General features: G+C 40.4%; 2 protein-coding genes across 2 annotated transcripts in view; one reads left to right on the plus strand and one right to left on the minus strand.

The window, feature by feature from the left end:
• Positions 1-91: 91 nt before the first annotated feature.
• Positions 92-12,646, plus strand: CASP6 (caspase 6, apoptosis-related cysteine peptidase). Its single transcript, XM_008571971.1, has 7 exons — positions 92-161; positions 5,023-5,065; positions 5,600-5,746; positions 6,151-6,227; positions 7,304-7,479; positions 11,564-11,726; positions 12,135-12,646. Exons 1-7 carry the CDS (start codon positions 122-124, stop codon positions 12,371-12,373), a joined length of 885 nt encoding a protein of 294 aa, XP_008570193.1. The 5' UTR covers positions 92-121; the 3' UTR covers positions 12,374-12,646.
• Positions 12,647-13,679: 1,033 nt separating this feature from the next.
• Positions 13,680-17,142, minus strand: part of CCDC109B (coiled-coil domain containing 109B) — an 87,712-nt gene continuing 84,249 nt past the window's right edge. Inside the window, exons 6-8 of the mRNA XM_008571972.1 lie at positions 16,096-16,299; positions 15,384-15,500; positions 13,680-13,898 (exon numbers count right to left, since the gene is read on the minus strand). Coding sequence (XP_008570194.1) covers positions 13,821-13,898; positions 15,384-15,500; positions 16,096-16,299 — 399 coding nt within the window. The 3' untranslated portion in view covers positions 13,680-13,820. The remainder of the gene's footprint in view (positions 13,899-15,383; positions 15,501-16,095; positions 16,300-17,142) is intronic.

A 17,142-nucleotide genomic window follows, 5' to 3' on the forward strand; every position in this document is an offset into this window, starting at 1 on the left:
TTCAAGTCGGCGGGAAGTACCGGCCGGGGTGGGCGGAGCGCCGAGGCCGGGGCGGGGGCTGCGGGCCCCTGATTTCAGGAAGCGGAGCGGAGCCCGGCGTCTTGCTGGGCGCTGAGCCGCGATGAGCACGGCGCTGGGGCTCCGCGAGGCTCACCCTACAGGTAGGCGGGGGCACGAGGGGCCGCCGGGCAGCTTCGAGCGCCGTGCGTCTGTGCCGGGGGGGGGGGACGTGGGCTGCTCCGGCTTTGCGGGAACGCGGGCTGTTGCGGGTTCTTGGCGGAAGCGCTCAGGTCCGGAGGGGGCTGCTTTCCTTTGCAGTCCAGAAAAACACCTCGGGGACCCGGCTGTCGCCTTCTCGGGTAGCGGCGCCCGTCGCTGGGGCGTGCCCCTGCCGCCTTTGTCCTCCAGCGGTGAGCTCCTTGCAGGCGTCCGAGCCATGTAAACTTTAAATGGCTGGCTCTGGCCGCTCCTGGCGCCCGCCCACGCCTGGCCATGTGAAAAGTTGACTTTGGGAGTTTGAATCTTGTTTTTGTTTGCGCACTGTAAGTTAAAGGAAGTGGCTGCACCGAATAATTACGAAAGCATGATTAGCCCGCGGGGTGCAGAGGCCCCTGGGTCTGTCCGGGCTCATCCTTGAGGCCAAGTCAGGCCTTGGCGCGCACCACAGTCCTGATATCTGTTTCCTGCATCCAGGAAACCTGCTGCTGTTTGCTGGTTCGAGTTAAAACAGCAGTAACTTTTCTCTTCGAAGTAAGCAGCTGCTGAAGGCGTACTTTAGAACGCTCTTCATGACAATTATATTACTGGTAATTGCAGAAACTTCAAGCCTGGCCATAGTAGAAACAAGGATGAAAAGCTGACATTCGGTTGCAGAGTGCCTTTATTTCAGAGCTTTTTATTCTTTGCCCCACAAAGGAAGCCTTGCTCCAGAGCCAAGTTCTAAAAGTCACCGTGGTCGTATGGGGAGTGGCCTTTTCCTGGACGGACAGTGCAAGCTCCAGTGGCCATCCCCAGTTCTGGAACAAGTGGTGAGGGGTGGGAAGCCGGGAAGGGGTCCAGGATGCCCAGCCATTAGTCACTGCACGTCCCTCTCCGTTTTTGTCTGATTCCTTTTTTTATTCGCCTGCTCCCTTTCTTTTCCGTCTCCACCGCACCCCTATTCCACGTCTGTTCTGACGAGGGGTTACTCAGTGCAGTCGCCCCCCATATGCATGGGTTCCGCTTTCGCGGATTCAAGCAACCCAAGATAGGAAATATTCGGCCCTGTGCAGCCCAGCGGCCCGGAAAAAAGGTTGCATGGCGACTGGAGTGCAGAGACTGGAGCTTACGGGCGATCCTGGCTTTCAGTCCCAACTCTACTGCGTTGACCTTGGACAAGCCCGGCCCACTTTCTCTATCCCTGCCCCTTGCGCTGTGGAGTGGCCTGAGATAAGGTATCTAAAGCGCCAGGCCATCAACAAATGGTAGCTGGTAGGATTATCTGGAAGGAGTATCAAATTAGGGTAAGGAGAAAAAAGGAGTGATTGGTTTTAAAAATGTAAACTGAGGGCCGGCCCGGTGGCGCACTCGGTAGAGTGGGGCGCTTGGGAGTGCGGCGACACTCCCGCGGAGGGTTTGGATCCAATATAGAGACCGGTCTGCTCACTGGTTGAGCGCGGTACGGGCGCGACACCAAGGGTTTGCGATCCCATTGCTGGTCACGAAAAAACAAAAAAAAAAAAAGGAAAAAAAAATGTGAACTGATTTAAGGAACAAGGAGGTGGTAGAGTAGCTGTTTTCCATTATGGTAGAAGAGAAGGAGCAGTGAAAAGAGGTCAAGAATCAGGTTTAAGAAGGACACGTTTTGATAAATAGATTGCAGATGAACAGGAATTTATAAAACTTACATACGGTACTCCATTAAAATTTATCTTCTTCATGTTAACAAAGCCATTTATGATTTTAGCCAGGTTTTTTTTGTGTGTGTATTCATGCAGTATAAACAATATATATATTACATATATATATATTTTTTAAAAAAAATTTTTTTAAGATGACCAGTAAGGGGATCTTAACCCTTGACTTGGTGTTGTCAGCACCACGCTCTCCCAAGTGAGCCACGGGCCGGCCCTTAAACAATACTTGTTAAGTGCACCTTTCTTAAAAGCTTGACTGCTTGGTACATACAGCTCAGGGTGGCCATGACAGTAGTCATGATGTATTATTTTCTCTGGAATCTGCGAGTAAAGTTGATCAACTCCAGAAAAGTGTTGGAACTTTGGTCCTGACATGTCTCCATGGCTTTCTGCTCTCATTCAATATTTGCTAGAATGGCGGGTGGTGCTGGTCCTTAATTGATAGTACAGGATGCAAGGTGCACATTTATATTAGAGTGAAGGTTAGAGTTGGCCAGGATCAGAATCAAAGTTAGCATTCTACATCAATAGCCTTAATAATAACAAAAAAAACTTTTTAAAAAACCCCTCACTGAGATTGCCGAATCTGTTAACTTTGGAAGTGAATGTCATTTTTAACAGGTTTTCTTCAGCAGTGTATTAGTCCGTTTCTGTTGCTTATAACAAATACCTGCAACTGGGTAATTTATAAAGAAACAATATTTATTGCTTACAGTTTTGGGGGCTGTGAAGTCCAAAGTCCAGAGAACACATCTGGTGAGGGCCTTGGTGGTGGACAGTGACCCTTCACAGCAAAGCAGGGTGTCACATGGCAAAATGGCAGAAGCAGAGAGAGAGAGCTAACTCCTAACTCCTCCTTTTAAAGCCCTCAGAACCACACCCAGGACCACCATTAAACCACCAATTCATAAATCCATTCACTGTGGCATGGTCCTCACAATCTAATCACCTCTTCATGGCCCCACCTTTCAGTTATCAAAATAGGATTTCCTACCTGCTTAACACTCACAGTGGGGACCAAGCCTCAATGAGTTTTGGGGGACATCCAATCCCCAGCAAGCAGCTACTTAAAACTAGCTATTTCTAAATCTGTGGGTCTTCACTAGGTTGAAGGCAGTATTTGAGACAACCTAAACACCCATATTAAATTACACCAGAGAGGAAGAACTGTGATGCTCCTTCTTTTAAGAATATGAAAAATGAAAGCTTTAAAGATCCAGTAAAGCACATATCCAGTGCTTCCACCCTCAAGGACTTGAGCTAGTTTGGTGACCAGCCATTTGGCACAGCTTCCCTTAGGTACACTTTGAGCACCTTAGGCTTGGCAGTCAGCACAGTGCAAAAGCTGGAGGAAGTGATCTAGTGGGTCTGCTCCACCTTCTCCACCAGGAAAGAGACTGGCTGGTTGCCAAGCTGTGCAGGAGAATTCTTGGGGGTGAGGAGTATGGGTTGGCTTTCTGACATACAGATTTAATTTGCTTGGTTTGAAGTTATTTTATTACTTTACCGTACAAACGGTTAAAAGATAAAGAGGTAAGATTATCAAAAGGAGGTAGATCCTGGACAGCCTTTGAAAATGGAAGGAGTGAAATCCCTTTACTGCCCCATAGAGAAATGTGTGCAGTAGGAAGTACCTGGTTACTGTGATCACCTAGGACAAGGGTCAGACTAAGGAGCTTTCTTATCTGCAGTGTAGTTGCCCTGAAGGAAACCTGAGGAGAGTGGGGAGAGGTTAGAGAGGCGGCTTTTGGCTCTCAAACTTTTATGTAAAAATCACCTTGTTAAAAATAGATTGTTACCCCCTTCCTCCAAGATTCGGATTCTGTGAGTCTCAGTTTGGACTCAGGAATCTGCAATTTTAACATCCACACCAGGAATTCTGATGCACAAGGCTGAGAAAAAGTGACTTAGGGCCCTAGTGGTCTTAGTAGCTTGGGTAAATTCCAGGAGGAATAGGCTGAATGTGACTGGCTAAAGGGTACTTGAGCCAAATTCCCCACCTCACCCTCATTCCCAGGATGTGTTTTTTTCAGGGAGAATTTAGAACAATCAGGCGTGGAGGGAGACTCTCCAAGAAGAGGGGAATACTACCCACTTGGCTAGGAGGTGATGGGTAGGAGCCCACGCTTTAGGGCCATTCTTCCTTCGAAGACCTCAACCAGGGGGTGCCTCCTGCTATACTGTTAATACTTCCATTTATTCATTAATTTCTCTCTTCTTCTAAGCTGTTCAGTTTATCAGGTAAAACAGATTCATGAGTGGATGGACTCTTATTGTAGAAGATCTATTCTTGTTGCAGTGTCCAATACAGAAGCCACTGGTCATGTGTGCTATTTAAATTTAAATTAATTGAAAATAAATAAAAAATTGAGTTGCACTAGCCTCATTTCAAGTGCTGAGTGTGGTTAGTGGCCACTGTATGGGACAGTGCAGATACAGTACAATTCCATCATCACAGAAAGTTCTGTCACACAGCAGTGCTCTAGAAAGTAGACAAAAATTCAGTGAGCAGTTGTCTAGAGGGTGGGGAAGTCTGATGGAGAGTGGGGAACAGAGGGTTCCCATTATAGGAATGCCGCTGTGTTGTTCAGGAGATCCAAAATCTGAGCCTTTGTCCTTGTCTTTCTCTTCCTCTACCTAAACTTCTACCTCTTCCAGGTGGTAGAGTAATCCAGTATTGACCACAAATTGTATTTCAGTTCTCCTGTATGACTCAATTCCTTCTCTGTTTCTGAAAAATATTTGCAAAAAACATTCCGCATAACAAAGCAATTACATATTTCATTCGAGTTCTATAATCACAGAACTATGTTACTCTAGGCATATTGTGGAGTGAATACATTTGTGTAGTATTTTCTCCATTTCTGTTTATAAGATGATATTCTGCTCATAAGAAATGGAGGTGAGAAAGCATTGAGCTGTTAATTTATATTTCATTTGTATGTTAGTAAGCAGCTTCCCTTCATTTCCCCTTATCCCTTCTCTTCATATACTTTGGCTTTTAAACTAACCAAAATAGAAGAGTCTGAATTTGGGAGTCAGAAGTGGGATGGAAGTCCCTGCTGTGTTTTACTTCCATAAGTCAAAAAGTAAATTAATTAACCAACATCAACCTTTTTTTTAACAGGTGGAAAACAAAACATGACAGAAACAGATGCCTTCTATAAAAGGTAAAAATGTGTTCTCTAATAAAGATCTCTTCCTTAGTGGTCCTGGTCAGCCTATAGAAATCAAAGCAAAAATGGAATCTGGGAGCTAGAAAGTAGAACTGCGTGTGCCAAATTTTAGTATTTGGGGAGTTGATTTGTAGATAGGCAGGTTAGTAGCTGTTGTCAAAGGACATGAAATGGTGTTCACAGTGTATAATGATTGGTATGGCATGGGCACAGAGCTAGAGCATGGCTCTGAGCCAGGCTGTTGTCCTGTGTTGCTGGATCCTGAGGATGGGGCGAGAAACATCAATGAGGAGGGCTGAGGGGTGTGCTGCTCAGGATGGCGCATGGCTGTTGACCAGTTGGTACAGAAATATTTCAGAACTCTCCTTACAAGCATGGCCTTTCCTAGAGCATACCAGTAGAATATCAGCCTGGCAAAGGAGGTTGAAGCTGCCTCCTTTGAAGACCTTTGTCTACACATTGACCTTGGGCTAGGAGGAGCTCATTATTATGACTTGAAGTGAATGTTTTTAAACTTTTCATTAACAGTGAAATGTTTGATCCGGCAGAAGCGTACAAAATGGACCGCAAGAGGAGAGGAATTGCTTTAATCTTCAATCATGAGAGATTCTTCTGGCAGTTAAAACTGCTAGAAAGGCGGGGCACCAACACAGACAGAGATAATCTTATACGCAGGTAGTGGTTTTATCTACATGTCAAGATGAGACACTTAAGTGATAACGGAATTATTTATAACTTGTTGGCACTGATAACAGAGGATGGACTTTACCTGGGCATAGCCTCCCTTAAGAACTTGCCTGAGCAGTCTTCCTTACCTTACTCTATTAAAGTGTTAAAAGGCTTTGCATTGTTACTAACATATTTGCATCATAGATGGCAGTGTTCTAAATTGAATTGGTTATCATTATGATGAAATCCTTTCCTACTGTGAGTGATCAGAGAAAAACATCATTTGTTTTTTTCCCCTGAAGAAAAGTAAATTTATATGTCATAAAAATGTGTACAGATTCCTCAAAAGTTAGGGTATTCAACAACTTTGAGAAGTTCATAAGCTAATATTCAATTTAATATATTACCAGGTTTTCAGATCTAGGATTTGAAGTGAAATGCTTTAACAATCTTAAAGCAGAAGAATTACAGCATGAAATTCAGGAGGGTAGGTAGTTTTGCTATTAAATCTTCCTCTGACGGGATTAAGTACTTTATCCTATCTGTAAAAACAGGTATAAATAATTAATGGTGTGGCAAAAAAGTGATATTAAAGGTTTTGGTTGTGCCTCTATATTTATGTTACCCACCAGATTTAGAGACCCTTGGCAAAGTATTATGCCTCTAACGTTTATACTTAGTACCTCTAATTACAGTCTATAACTTTAGAAATGAATGAGACAACCTCTTCATTTGGTGGTAAAAGTCTAAAATATAAATATTACAGATGCTGGACAGTCGAAAGGCTTATTTTTTAATTGACTGCTTTCATACTGCATTTTTTCACTGGTTTCAAAATAGTGTTGATTTATATACATTACTCTTAATTTCTATATCATTATGCAGTAAGTATTCTAATTATAATACAATGTATATCATAATCACTGCATGCCATAGATTTTCAAATCACTTAAGCTTTTCTTTAAACTGCAAGTCATTTAAACTGGCTGCTTATCATATTTTCTACTTTGCTCATGAGCTATGGAGAATGTCAGTCTCATGTCTTAATATTATTTTGGAAGCTCTAAGTGCTGCAGACATACAGTGAAGATGTGGCCTTCGTTGGAGTGTGGCAACACTTGGGGAGTTGTTAAGTAGTTTCTGGGTCTTTCCAGTCTGCTTTAAGATAATCACTGCTGATTCAAGGCAACTTATAATTTATTACTAAAGGAACTTGGATCTTAAAGAAGGTTCCCCATTATAATCCCTTTATGTTTTCCACATCATTATTCAGTGTTTAATAAAAGTTAATTGGTGTCTGGCCAGTACAGGTACTTTAAACTTTAATAATTCAGATTTTTAAAAGTCAAATACACTATGGTATAAATTATTCTGTTTGTTTAATGAGTAAAATAAGTTGTGTTTCTTTACTGGTATTTTACATTTATTAAAGATTAACACATTTTCCTCTTTCCCCAATCATACAAATGTAACTTTATTCTAATATTAGTAAATTAAATTCTTATATGTAGATAACAGGCATCTTATTTTCATTTCTATATGCACTTTTGGGAACATTTATAGTGTCAACCTCTAGCCACATGGATGCCGATTGCTTTGTATGTGTCTTCCTGAGCCATGGCGAAGGCAATCATGTTTATGCATATGATGCCAAAATTGAAATTCAGAAATTAACTGACTTGTTCAAAGGAGACAAGTGTCAGAGCCTGGTTGGAAAACCCAAGATATTTATCATTCAGGTAAGACCGATTATATTATCATTTAATTATAAAGTCTGTAGTTCTGTTAATGTGATTATGAAAGTCTAAAAGCCAGTTTTGAAGTAACTTTCTCCAGTAATTGAAAGACCCTTTTTGAATCCTGGCCAATCAGAATTGAACTTTGAGCTGTTAGTAATAATTTTTTCTTAATACTCACTGTCCTTATGACAAAAACCCAGCATTTGGATTGACATTCAATGTGACTCACATAATAAATAACCACTGTTATCTTGGTTATTTATCGTGACACCCTGACGGAGCCACTGGAAGAGGTAATCTACTGACTGAAGAGTGCCGTGCAAGACAGGCTGTTTAGACACTAAGTTGGTTGTTTGAGAGCTGGAGCATATAAGCCAATGGGAAGAATGCAAGAGTACAGAGTCTAGTCCTAGCCTGCTTCATGCCTTTCATATTTCCCCTTAAACCAAGATTGTTTCCCCCCTGCCAAATTGGTTGTAGAGATAAAAATATTTTTTGGCATGAATAATATCACTTGGCACATCAATAAGGATTTAAAACAATAGCAGCAAAAGAAGCCTGATGTTCCAGTTCTGAAGTTCTGTATTTCATGGATATGAAATAATATTGTACCACATGTCACATCTTGCCACAAAGCTTTGGCAAGGGGTGGGGATGGCTATAAGAAAAGTTAAGGATGATTGCCTAGTTTCCAGTTTGGAAACTGCATTGGAGTGTCTGCGGGACATAGAGTTGGGAATACAAGTCTAGAACCTAAGACAGGTGGCCTGGGCTGGAGAAATCAGTGGGTAATAGAAGCCATGGGTGTAGATGAGTTCATCCATGTCAACTATAGCCTGAAAAATAAGTGTGAAACAAAACTGAGGGACACCAATGAGGAATGAGCTGAGGAGGATAGACCAGAGCAGGAGAAAAATCAGGAAAAAATAACATGATAGTTTTCATAGAAAAGGAAGTGGCCGACATTGTCAGACACAGAACTGGAAAATAATAAGCTACTATGGGAGGACAGCCACAGAGGGAAATGTTTTGCCAAGTTACTTTCTCTATGCCTCAGATTCTTATTCCGTGAAATGGGGATAACAATAGCACCTGCCTTATGGGGTGGTTGTGGGGACAGAATGATCTGACCTAATGAATGAAAACACTTAGAAAAGTGCCTGGCAAGCCCTCCATGTAGACTAGCCCTTATTCTTACTGCAATTGACTTGGTAGATGATTTCAAGTTACAGGTGTTCTATATTATATTTAGGAAGGACAGTAGAAAATAAGGTCTGAAAATAAGCCTGATAATACTAAGATTAAAATTTCCCTGTAAAAATGGGATATTTCTGTTTATCTGATATCACTCAGGACTTTGTTTCTTTTGACATTTATAATTCTTTAAGTGACCATTTCAGAATTGATGGGTGCATTTATAATGCTACAACAGAATCTCATTAGGTCACCATATGAGTTTATAGGGCTGCTTTAGCAAAGTATCACAGACTGGATGGCTTAAACAACAGAAATTAATTTTTCTCACAGTTCTGGTGGCAAGAAGTCTGAGGTCAAGGTGTTGGCAGGGTTTGTTTCTACTGAGGCCTCTCTACTTGGCTTGTAGATGGTCCCAGTGCCTTGACATGGTCTTTTCCTCTTTGTATGTCTGTGCCCTAATCTCCTTAAGGATACCAGTCAGGTTGGACTAGGGCCCACCCATACGACCTCATTTTATCTTAATTACATCTTTAAAGGCCCTATCTCCAGATAGTCACATTTGAGGTAATGGGGTGAGGACTTCAATATATGAGGTTTGGGGAGGCACACAATTCAGCCTGTAACAATCACTTAAGAGTAGAATTAATGTTAGCTTCCAAGTGAGTCAGAATTAGTATTTAAGAATTTGAGAGGCTTCCAGTCAAGATGGTGGAATAGACAGTCCCCAGTGTCACTCTCTCCCACAAATCAACCAATTTACAACTATAAAAAAGCAACAACAGCCAAGCTGGGGCCACTAGAGCTGAGAGGAAGAGGAAGAGAGACCTACAGAGTGCATGAAGGCAGGAGAAGCCATGATGAGAGAAAGAAAGAACCACTCCGACCATTTCATGCCACGGCTGCTTTAAGGCTGGAGCTGCTGAGCACATGGAGCAGGAACTGGCAAAAGCTACAGCTGTGCCCTTTGGATGAAGTTGCTTGGAGGCAGCAGGGGAAAAGAGGGCCTTGGTGGCCCCCAAGCCAGCAGGACCACTAATAGGGTTCCCGTGGACCCACATAGGAGCGAGGAGCCACAACAACTGAAAAAAAGGAGCCACTCGGGCCGGTGAGTCATCACAAAGGACAAGCATGTGTGCTTCCCATCCCATGGGAAGTGTGTGGAGCATGGGCAGTGGGGGTGACAGGCCTACTGGGGGAATGCTGGGGCACAGCAAAGACAGCTGACTGGCACCGCAATCAGCGCAGGACCACTCAGAGGAGACTGGTCAGGAACATAGTATTGCATGGGATGCAGTTCGATGAAAAGAGTCAGACCCAGATCAGAGTTTCTACACAACCCAGGTGCACCTGGTCTCTGGATAGACAGAAGTACCTATAAAGTCAACAATTACAATCTGAGCTGCATAAAAAGCCTTCCCTAGGGAATCAGCAGCAAAGCGGCCATTTAGCTAAACCACACAGCTCAAGTACTGGTCCCCACAGGAAGTTCCCCCACTTTAGAAGCAAGCAAAGGACAAAAAATTAGTTCCGTTCAGACATACCACTAGTGCCTCAGGGCCCAACTGGGTACCTGAGGCATAGAGCCAGGGACCGGACCCCCCCCCCCAACTGGGCATACTGCCAGCACCTCAGGGCTTGCCCAGGGTCCTGTGGTATGGAGCTGAGGATCAGACCCCCCCCCACAGCCAGGCACACCGCTAGCGCCAAGGAGCATGCCAAAAAGTCACCTCCATGTGGGTGGCCCACCACAGCCACTACAATAACCACAGCTGCCACAAAAGCGGCTAGACACCATGACCAGCACACAGATGGTCCGCCAGCCACTGGAGTGCATTGACACAAGGAGAGTCAGCAGCAGAGACCAAAGAAAAGAGGATGTCTCTCTCCACAAAGCCCATTCCAGAGTGACAGAAGAAGCATCTGCTTTACGATTATATTGGGGGATGTGAACACACCTCTCAGCATTGGACAGATCATCTAGGCAACAAATCAACAGAGTAGGGGCCGGCCCATGGCTCACTCGGGAGAGTGCAGTGCTGATAACACCAAGGCCACGGGTTCAGATCCCTATATAGGAATGGACGGTTAGCTCACTGGGTGAGCTTGGTGCTGACAACACCAAGTCAAGGGTTAAGGTCTCCTTACCGGTCATCTTTAAAAAAAAAACAAACAAAACAGTAACCATTATTCTTTCAGAAGGAAAGAAGAAATCTAGGGTAACTAGAGGGGGAAAGGAGAAAGGGGGATAGGGATAGATTGGACAAGGGGCATAAAGAATAAGTATGATTTGTAACAATATATATATGCTAGTAATACTGATTTGATCAACATATGTCAAGTTGAACCCTCAAAATATGTATAATCAATTATGATTCAATAAAAATTAAAAAAAAAATTTTGAGACCTAAAGTGGGATCAGGAGGAGGAAGGAAAATTAATAGATGTCTTCTCAAGTCAGGCAGTGTTATTTTGACTTATAACAATTTATGGCATTAGCCAGGCAAGCAAAACCCAACTGGAAATATTCTGCCTGATTAAATAGGAACACTTAGGTAAATACTATCGTTTTTAAAAGAGAGGGTGACTTGGTGCTAGAGGATGTGGTTAATTCATAAGACATTTTAAAAACACAAGCTTTTTCTCCTCATAGTATACCTTTCAACCAACATAATTTGGTGTGTAGTTGGGAAAGCCAACTTTTTCAAACTTTAAAAGAAAACGTAGAGAAACAACTTTGTCAGCTTTAGTCCCCTGTAAACCTGAATGCTTCTGAACTGCTTATAATGTGGCTTCTTTTGTTAATCGACATGAAGGTGTACTGTAAACATTAAGCATTGGGAAGACAGCAGTAGGCAGAGGAGGTGGTTTTTCCTTCCTTGTCTTGTAGGCGTGTCGGGGAGACAAGCACGATGTGCCAGTCATTCCTTTTGACGCAGTGGATCATCGGACAGAAAAGGTGGAGGACACCAACATAACCGAGGTGGATGCAGCCTCAGTGTACACACTGCCTGCTGGAGCAGATTTCCTCATGTGTTACTCTGTTGCAGAAGGTGGGTGTGTAGGTGTTTAATACAAACATATAATTGGCTCTCCTGGCTACGTTCCTGTAAGTCTCACCTTTGACTGATTTTGGGTCAGGTCTTTCTATTGGGACATGGTGGTTCAATCCTGAAGCTCACACACTTAGAATGGATTTCTTTGAAAACTTGGCACAGAGTGTTAAATGAAAAGTGTAAAATGTCTTATGGAAAAATCATCCCTGAGAACTATGCCGATTAAAGCAACAAGTCTAATTATATTATTAGCAACCTGCTAACAGCTACTGATGGTGGTGGTACCATTGTGGTAATATTCAGAACTTATACTAATATAGCTATGAATTTTAAAGACATTTTTCAGTCTTAGTAATTGAATGCCAGAAAACTACAGTGACCTTTTTCTTCCCTGTCTTTTTTTAGGATATTATTCTCACCGGGAAACTCTGAATGGCTCATGGTACATTCAAGATTTGTGTGAGATGCTGAGAAGATACGGCTCCTCCTTAGAGTTCACAGAACTCCTTACGCTGGTGAATAGGAAAGTTTCTCAGCGCCGAGTGAATGATTGCAAAGACCCAAATGCAATTGGAAAGAAGCAGGTTCCCTGCTTTGCCTCAATGCTAACTAAAAAGTTGTATTTCTTTCCAAAATCTAAATAGGAGCTATTTAGTCTTATGACCTGTATTCAAAATGTGTTTCCTTTTTTAAATAAATAAGAATCACTAGGTTGAAGCATATGGTATAGCAATTTAAAATGTTTTAAGGTTTAATGTCCAGCAGAGAACTGCCTTTTTTTTTAAATAGTTCATGTTGGACATGGTGAAAATGTTTGATATGTAGAAATGAAATCCTCAGGGAATTACCATAAAGAAAAAATCTACAAGTGCTTGGAATATTTGACTTTCATTAGTAAACTGCAAGGTTATCCAAAATATCTGGTTGATTTATCTTGTATTTTGTGACTTTTTTTGATAAAAGTTTATTGTATAATGTTTTTAAAGGTTTTTGAAACCCAAGATTTGATCATTGTTTTGCCTTAATAAAATATTTGAAATTCATGTTTTATTAAATTTTTCTAAATCACATTCATTTATGTAATTTATAGTAGAATTATTTTCACTTGGTCATATAAGTGGTTTAATATTTTATCTACATTGGTTACTACACTTTGTATGACTTTAATGCTCACTTTTAAAAACATTAGCCTTCAAGAACTAATATGCCATTCTAAGGATGAGATATAAAACATAATCCTTAGCCACCATATGCTAACCACCTGCAAAATCTGATTTTCTGTCAGCATCTTTCATGTTAAGTTGCTATGCATTGTCTCACAATCATCACACCCATTCACAGACTATCATATTAACTGAAAAATAGATGTTACTTTTAATGTTCGGTTCTTATTGATATGATACATAAAATTTGTATAGTATTTATTGTTTTGTTAACTTGACAGAGGCTGAAGAAGGTTAGCTGTTTAGGCTTTAATAACTAGAACTGAGCTGTTAGCTCAAAAGGAATAGTTTGCATATGTTGTTTCAGCGGCAGCTCAAAAAGTACCAATTATACTTTATGGTTAGTGGGACATTTATATCTTTTTGATAAATAAGGGTGTCACTTCCAATTACTGCATATTAAAAAAAAAAAGACATTGGGCTGGCTGGTTTGCTCAGTTGATTAGAGTGTGGTACTGATAACACCGATGTCCAGGGTTTGATCCCTGTACTGGCCAGCCATCCTCCCCTACCAAAAAAATAAAAGAAGTTAATGACAAGATGATTTCAAATGAAGCTTAAGAATGGAAGTGAATGCCAGCACGCTGCCCATTTTACTTCCACATGGGTGTGAACACAGGACAGGCTGGTAGCAGCAGCTGCAGCTTGGACGGACACATCCAAGCCCTTTCTAGAATTAACAAGTCACGAAAATCCACAAACCAAAAATCTCAAGAACTTCAAAGAATACTTTTGTTTTACAAGAATTTATTAACTAAAAGAGACTGAACAGTCAAATTGAAATGAATTAGGGACTCAAAAATGTCCACTTTTCTAAGTTGCAAAATCAACACAATGGAAAAATCCAATGACGTTTAAAAACATAAGATTAATTCTTTTCATTGAGTTGCTCTACTTGGATTTGCAAAGAGAGAGAATGGCGCACCTGTTTCAGGGATTCTCTAGCCTGTCACGGGAAAAAGAAAAAGCACACGGTCAGAATGAGAAACATATTAGCGTTACTGCTTGAGAGGAATTCTATAAATTTAATGTCACCTTAAGGCAAAATATTTAAACCACTAGTGGCAAATAACTAAAATATTTCAATTTTATACAGATCATTTTTAAAACGTGAGCTTAAGGTTTCCAATTATCCTTATGCTTTTAAAAAAATAATCGTTTATTCCCCACTTGCGTAATGGTTTTTCCAGTTTATATTCTTTAAAAAACACCCTGTAACCTACCAGTTTCCCTTTTTCTCTCCACTTTATTACCTTAAAAATGATATTTACAAGGTATTATATTTAAAATTTTTAATGTGCCATCCTATAAACTAGCTGAAAAGAACATTAGTCTTCTTGGATTGGGTCATTCAAACGTAAGGGAATACATCCACACACACACACAAAGCAATACATATATATATATATATATATATTTTTTTTTTTTTTAAAGATGACCGGTAAGGGGATCTTAACCCTTGACTTGGTGTTGTCAGCACCATGCTCACCCGATGAGCTAACCGGCCATCCCTATATGGGATCCAAACCCGGGGCCTTGGTGTTATCAGCACCGCACTCTCCCGAGTGAGCCACGGGCCGGCCCAAAAGCATTATATTTTTATGTAATGATTAAATGAAATACTTTTTATTACAGAATTAGTAATTTCTTTTTTAAATGTCAGGGATGGGTAGTTTAGACAGTACAGATAAGAGGATGATTACTGACTATTAAACGAGCATGCATTGAGCAATGAAGGATATTTTTATCCAAACCTTTTGTTACAAAATTACTAAGAAAAATTAAAAATCCAGCTATGTGCTGAGAACTCACCACGTGAACAAAGTTAATGAGTAAATTGGGAGGCTAGAGATAAAAGCTGCCTAAGAAACAGATTGTGATAACGTACATAAGAGTACAGGCTCCCTAGTCAAACTTCTGGGTTCATACCATGGTTCCCTCACTTTCTAGCAGTGCACACTTTCTAGTAGGGAAAGTAACTTTAACAGCCTGTTTCCTCGCCTGAAAGATGGGGGAAAGATGAAAGGAGGAATACCATAATAATTCTTCTATCTTTAAGGAGAAGAAACTTATAAATACCTTTAGAGAGTTTTAAATTCCTTATCACAGTGTTCATCTTCCTAAAATGCTACTTTCTATTATTTGCTTAGAAGCAGATTGAAAACTTTTATTTTACTATCTCAAAGTCATTTAAGACATTTTCAAACACATATCTAAAGCTATCCCCATGTAGGATACTGAAGACAAGAATAAAAATGTAAGATATGAAATGAGTATTAGATATGTCAACTATTTCACTAAACAATCCCACAGTACACAGAAATCTATCGAGGACCAAGATTTAACATATGAAGATGAGCCACCAATTGTATTTCCCTAAGTTCTGGCTCCCAAGCAAAACCAGCTATAAAATGTATTTGCAGTAAGATACCTTAGCAAGGTCTTCTTTTAATTTGTTGTATTGCTCCACGTCAAAATGCTGTTGTTTTGATTTCTTATGGAAGAACTGAAGAAAGTGCCTACTCTTAATAGCTGAGTAAGTATAATCCTTAAAAAAAAGAGAGAGAAGAAATAACATGTTTTGCTTCTGCAAGAAAGACACTTGACTCAGCAACACCAAAGCAAAGGAAGGTGGATGAATGAGTGAAATATCTACAGGGGCTATCAGAGTTGGCATAAGCCAACACAAGTAAAATATTTAGTCTCATTTGAGGTCAGCTGCTCCTTTCAAAAGCAAGCAAGATAGGGAGAGAAATTATACACATAGAAAAAGAAGGAAGAAAAAAAAAGGGAGAGTTTTAGGAAAATAACCACAAGACCAAGCTAAAGTTACTGGGTATTTTGCAATACAAATTCAATTTTATTTATAAATGAGGGCACAGAGAACATAAACTTGACATATTTATCCCAATGGAGAAATCTGTGTGTTATACTAATTTCTCTATAGAGATTATACACAGTTTCTCTGTGTTATATGTAAGTTTCCATCCAGCCTTGTGTAAAACAAAAAACTTACCAACTTATAAAAACCCAGATAGCAGTAACTCAGTAAATAAAAAGACTTTAATGCTCATTACTTGACTTGAATAAGGAATTCTTTGCAAACATGTTCTTACTTACTATTTTCCTAACAAACTACTCACCTGTTGAGTGACTATGAAGTATGCAAAAAACACCATGGAATTTGCAAATGTGATGAAGTATGTAACTGGTTCCATGATATCCCAGGAGTACACCCACCAAGTGAGCCAGGCCAATGCCCCACCCTGAATGGACAGCAGTGCTAATCCAGCCCATAGGAGTCTGCTTGATTTGGCTTCTGAGCCAGCTTCAATTCTAGCTTTCTCCTGGAGAAAGAGTGGGAGAGGGGACAACTGTTAATTCTGTTTACAAGTGTGCCAACTTAAGGGGATAAAATATCCAGGAAAGAGGAACATTTGAACAAATGCACATCTGCATTTCTTTAAAGAGATTAGATATATGGAAAAACTGAATTTATAAAACATACATTAATGAGTAATTACTGATTTCCAAATCAGTTCATTAATAAATCTTTTTTAAATTATAAAGGTAATACCTGTTCATGTAAAAAAAAATAGTACAGAAGGGTGTACAATGAAAAACTCAGAAGTCACCCTCTGAACCCTAACTAAAATCAGAGGCCTATTTTCTTTGACCCAGTAATTCCATTTCTGGGAATTCATTCTAGAAGCACACCTGCACACAAGTGATTCATTACAGACTCATTCTTAATTGCAAAAGACCAAAAATAATCCATATGTCCATCAAGACATTATGCAACTGTAATGAGGAAGCTCTCTATGTACCAATATGGAGAAATTTCCAGTATATATTAGTAGAAAAGGTGAAAACAGTGCATAGTAGCGTACTTCCCTTTTCTGAAAAAGAAAAGAGAATAACAATATATTTGTACTTGTTTATACATAGATAGAGAAAATCTGAAATGATTCATATGTGTGCGGGATATGGTAACTGGGGGGATAGGGTGGGAGGAAAGCTTTCCAATGGGTACTTTTTCAGATTTTTAAAATTTTAATTCAAGTAAATACATTAAAGTTTTTTAATGAAAAAAATTAAAATGGTAAATAATGCAAAAAAGTCCTCTCTGCCATCCCCGAAATACCCTTAGAGGTAATCACTATTAAAAGTTTTTTTACATCTTCCAGAAA

This window comes from Galeopterus variegatus, unplaced genomic scaffold (assembly GCF_000696425.1).
Source record: "Galeopterus variegatus unplaced genomic scaffold, G_variegatus-3.0.2 Scaffold741, whole genome shotgun sequence".
In the NCBI taxonomy this organism is placed as follows: domain Eukaryota; kingdom Metazoa; phylum Chordata; class Mammalia; order Dermoptera; family Cynocephalidae; genus Galeopterus; species Galeopterus variegatus.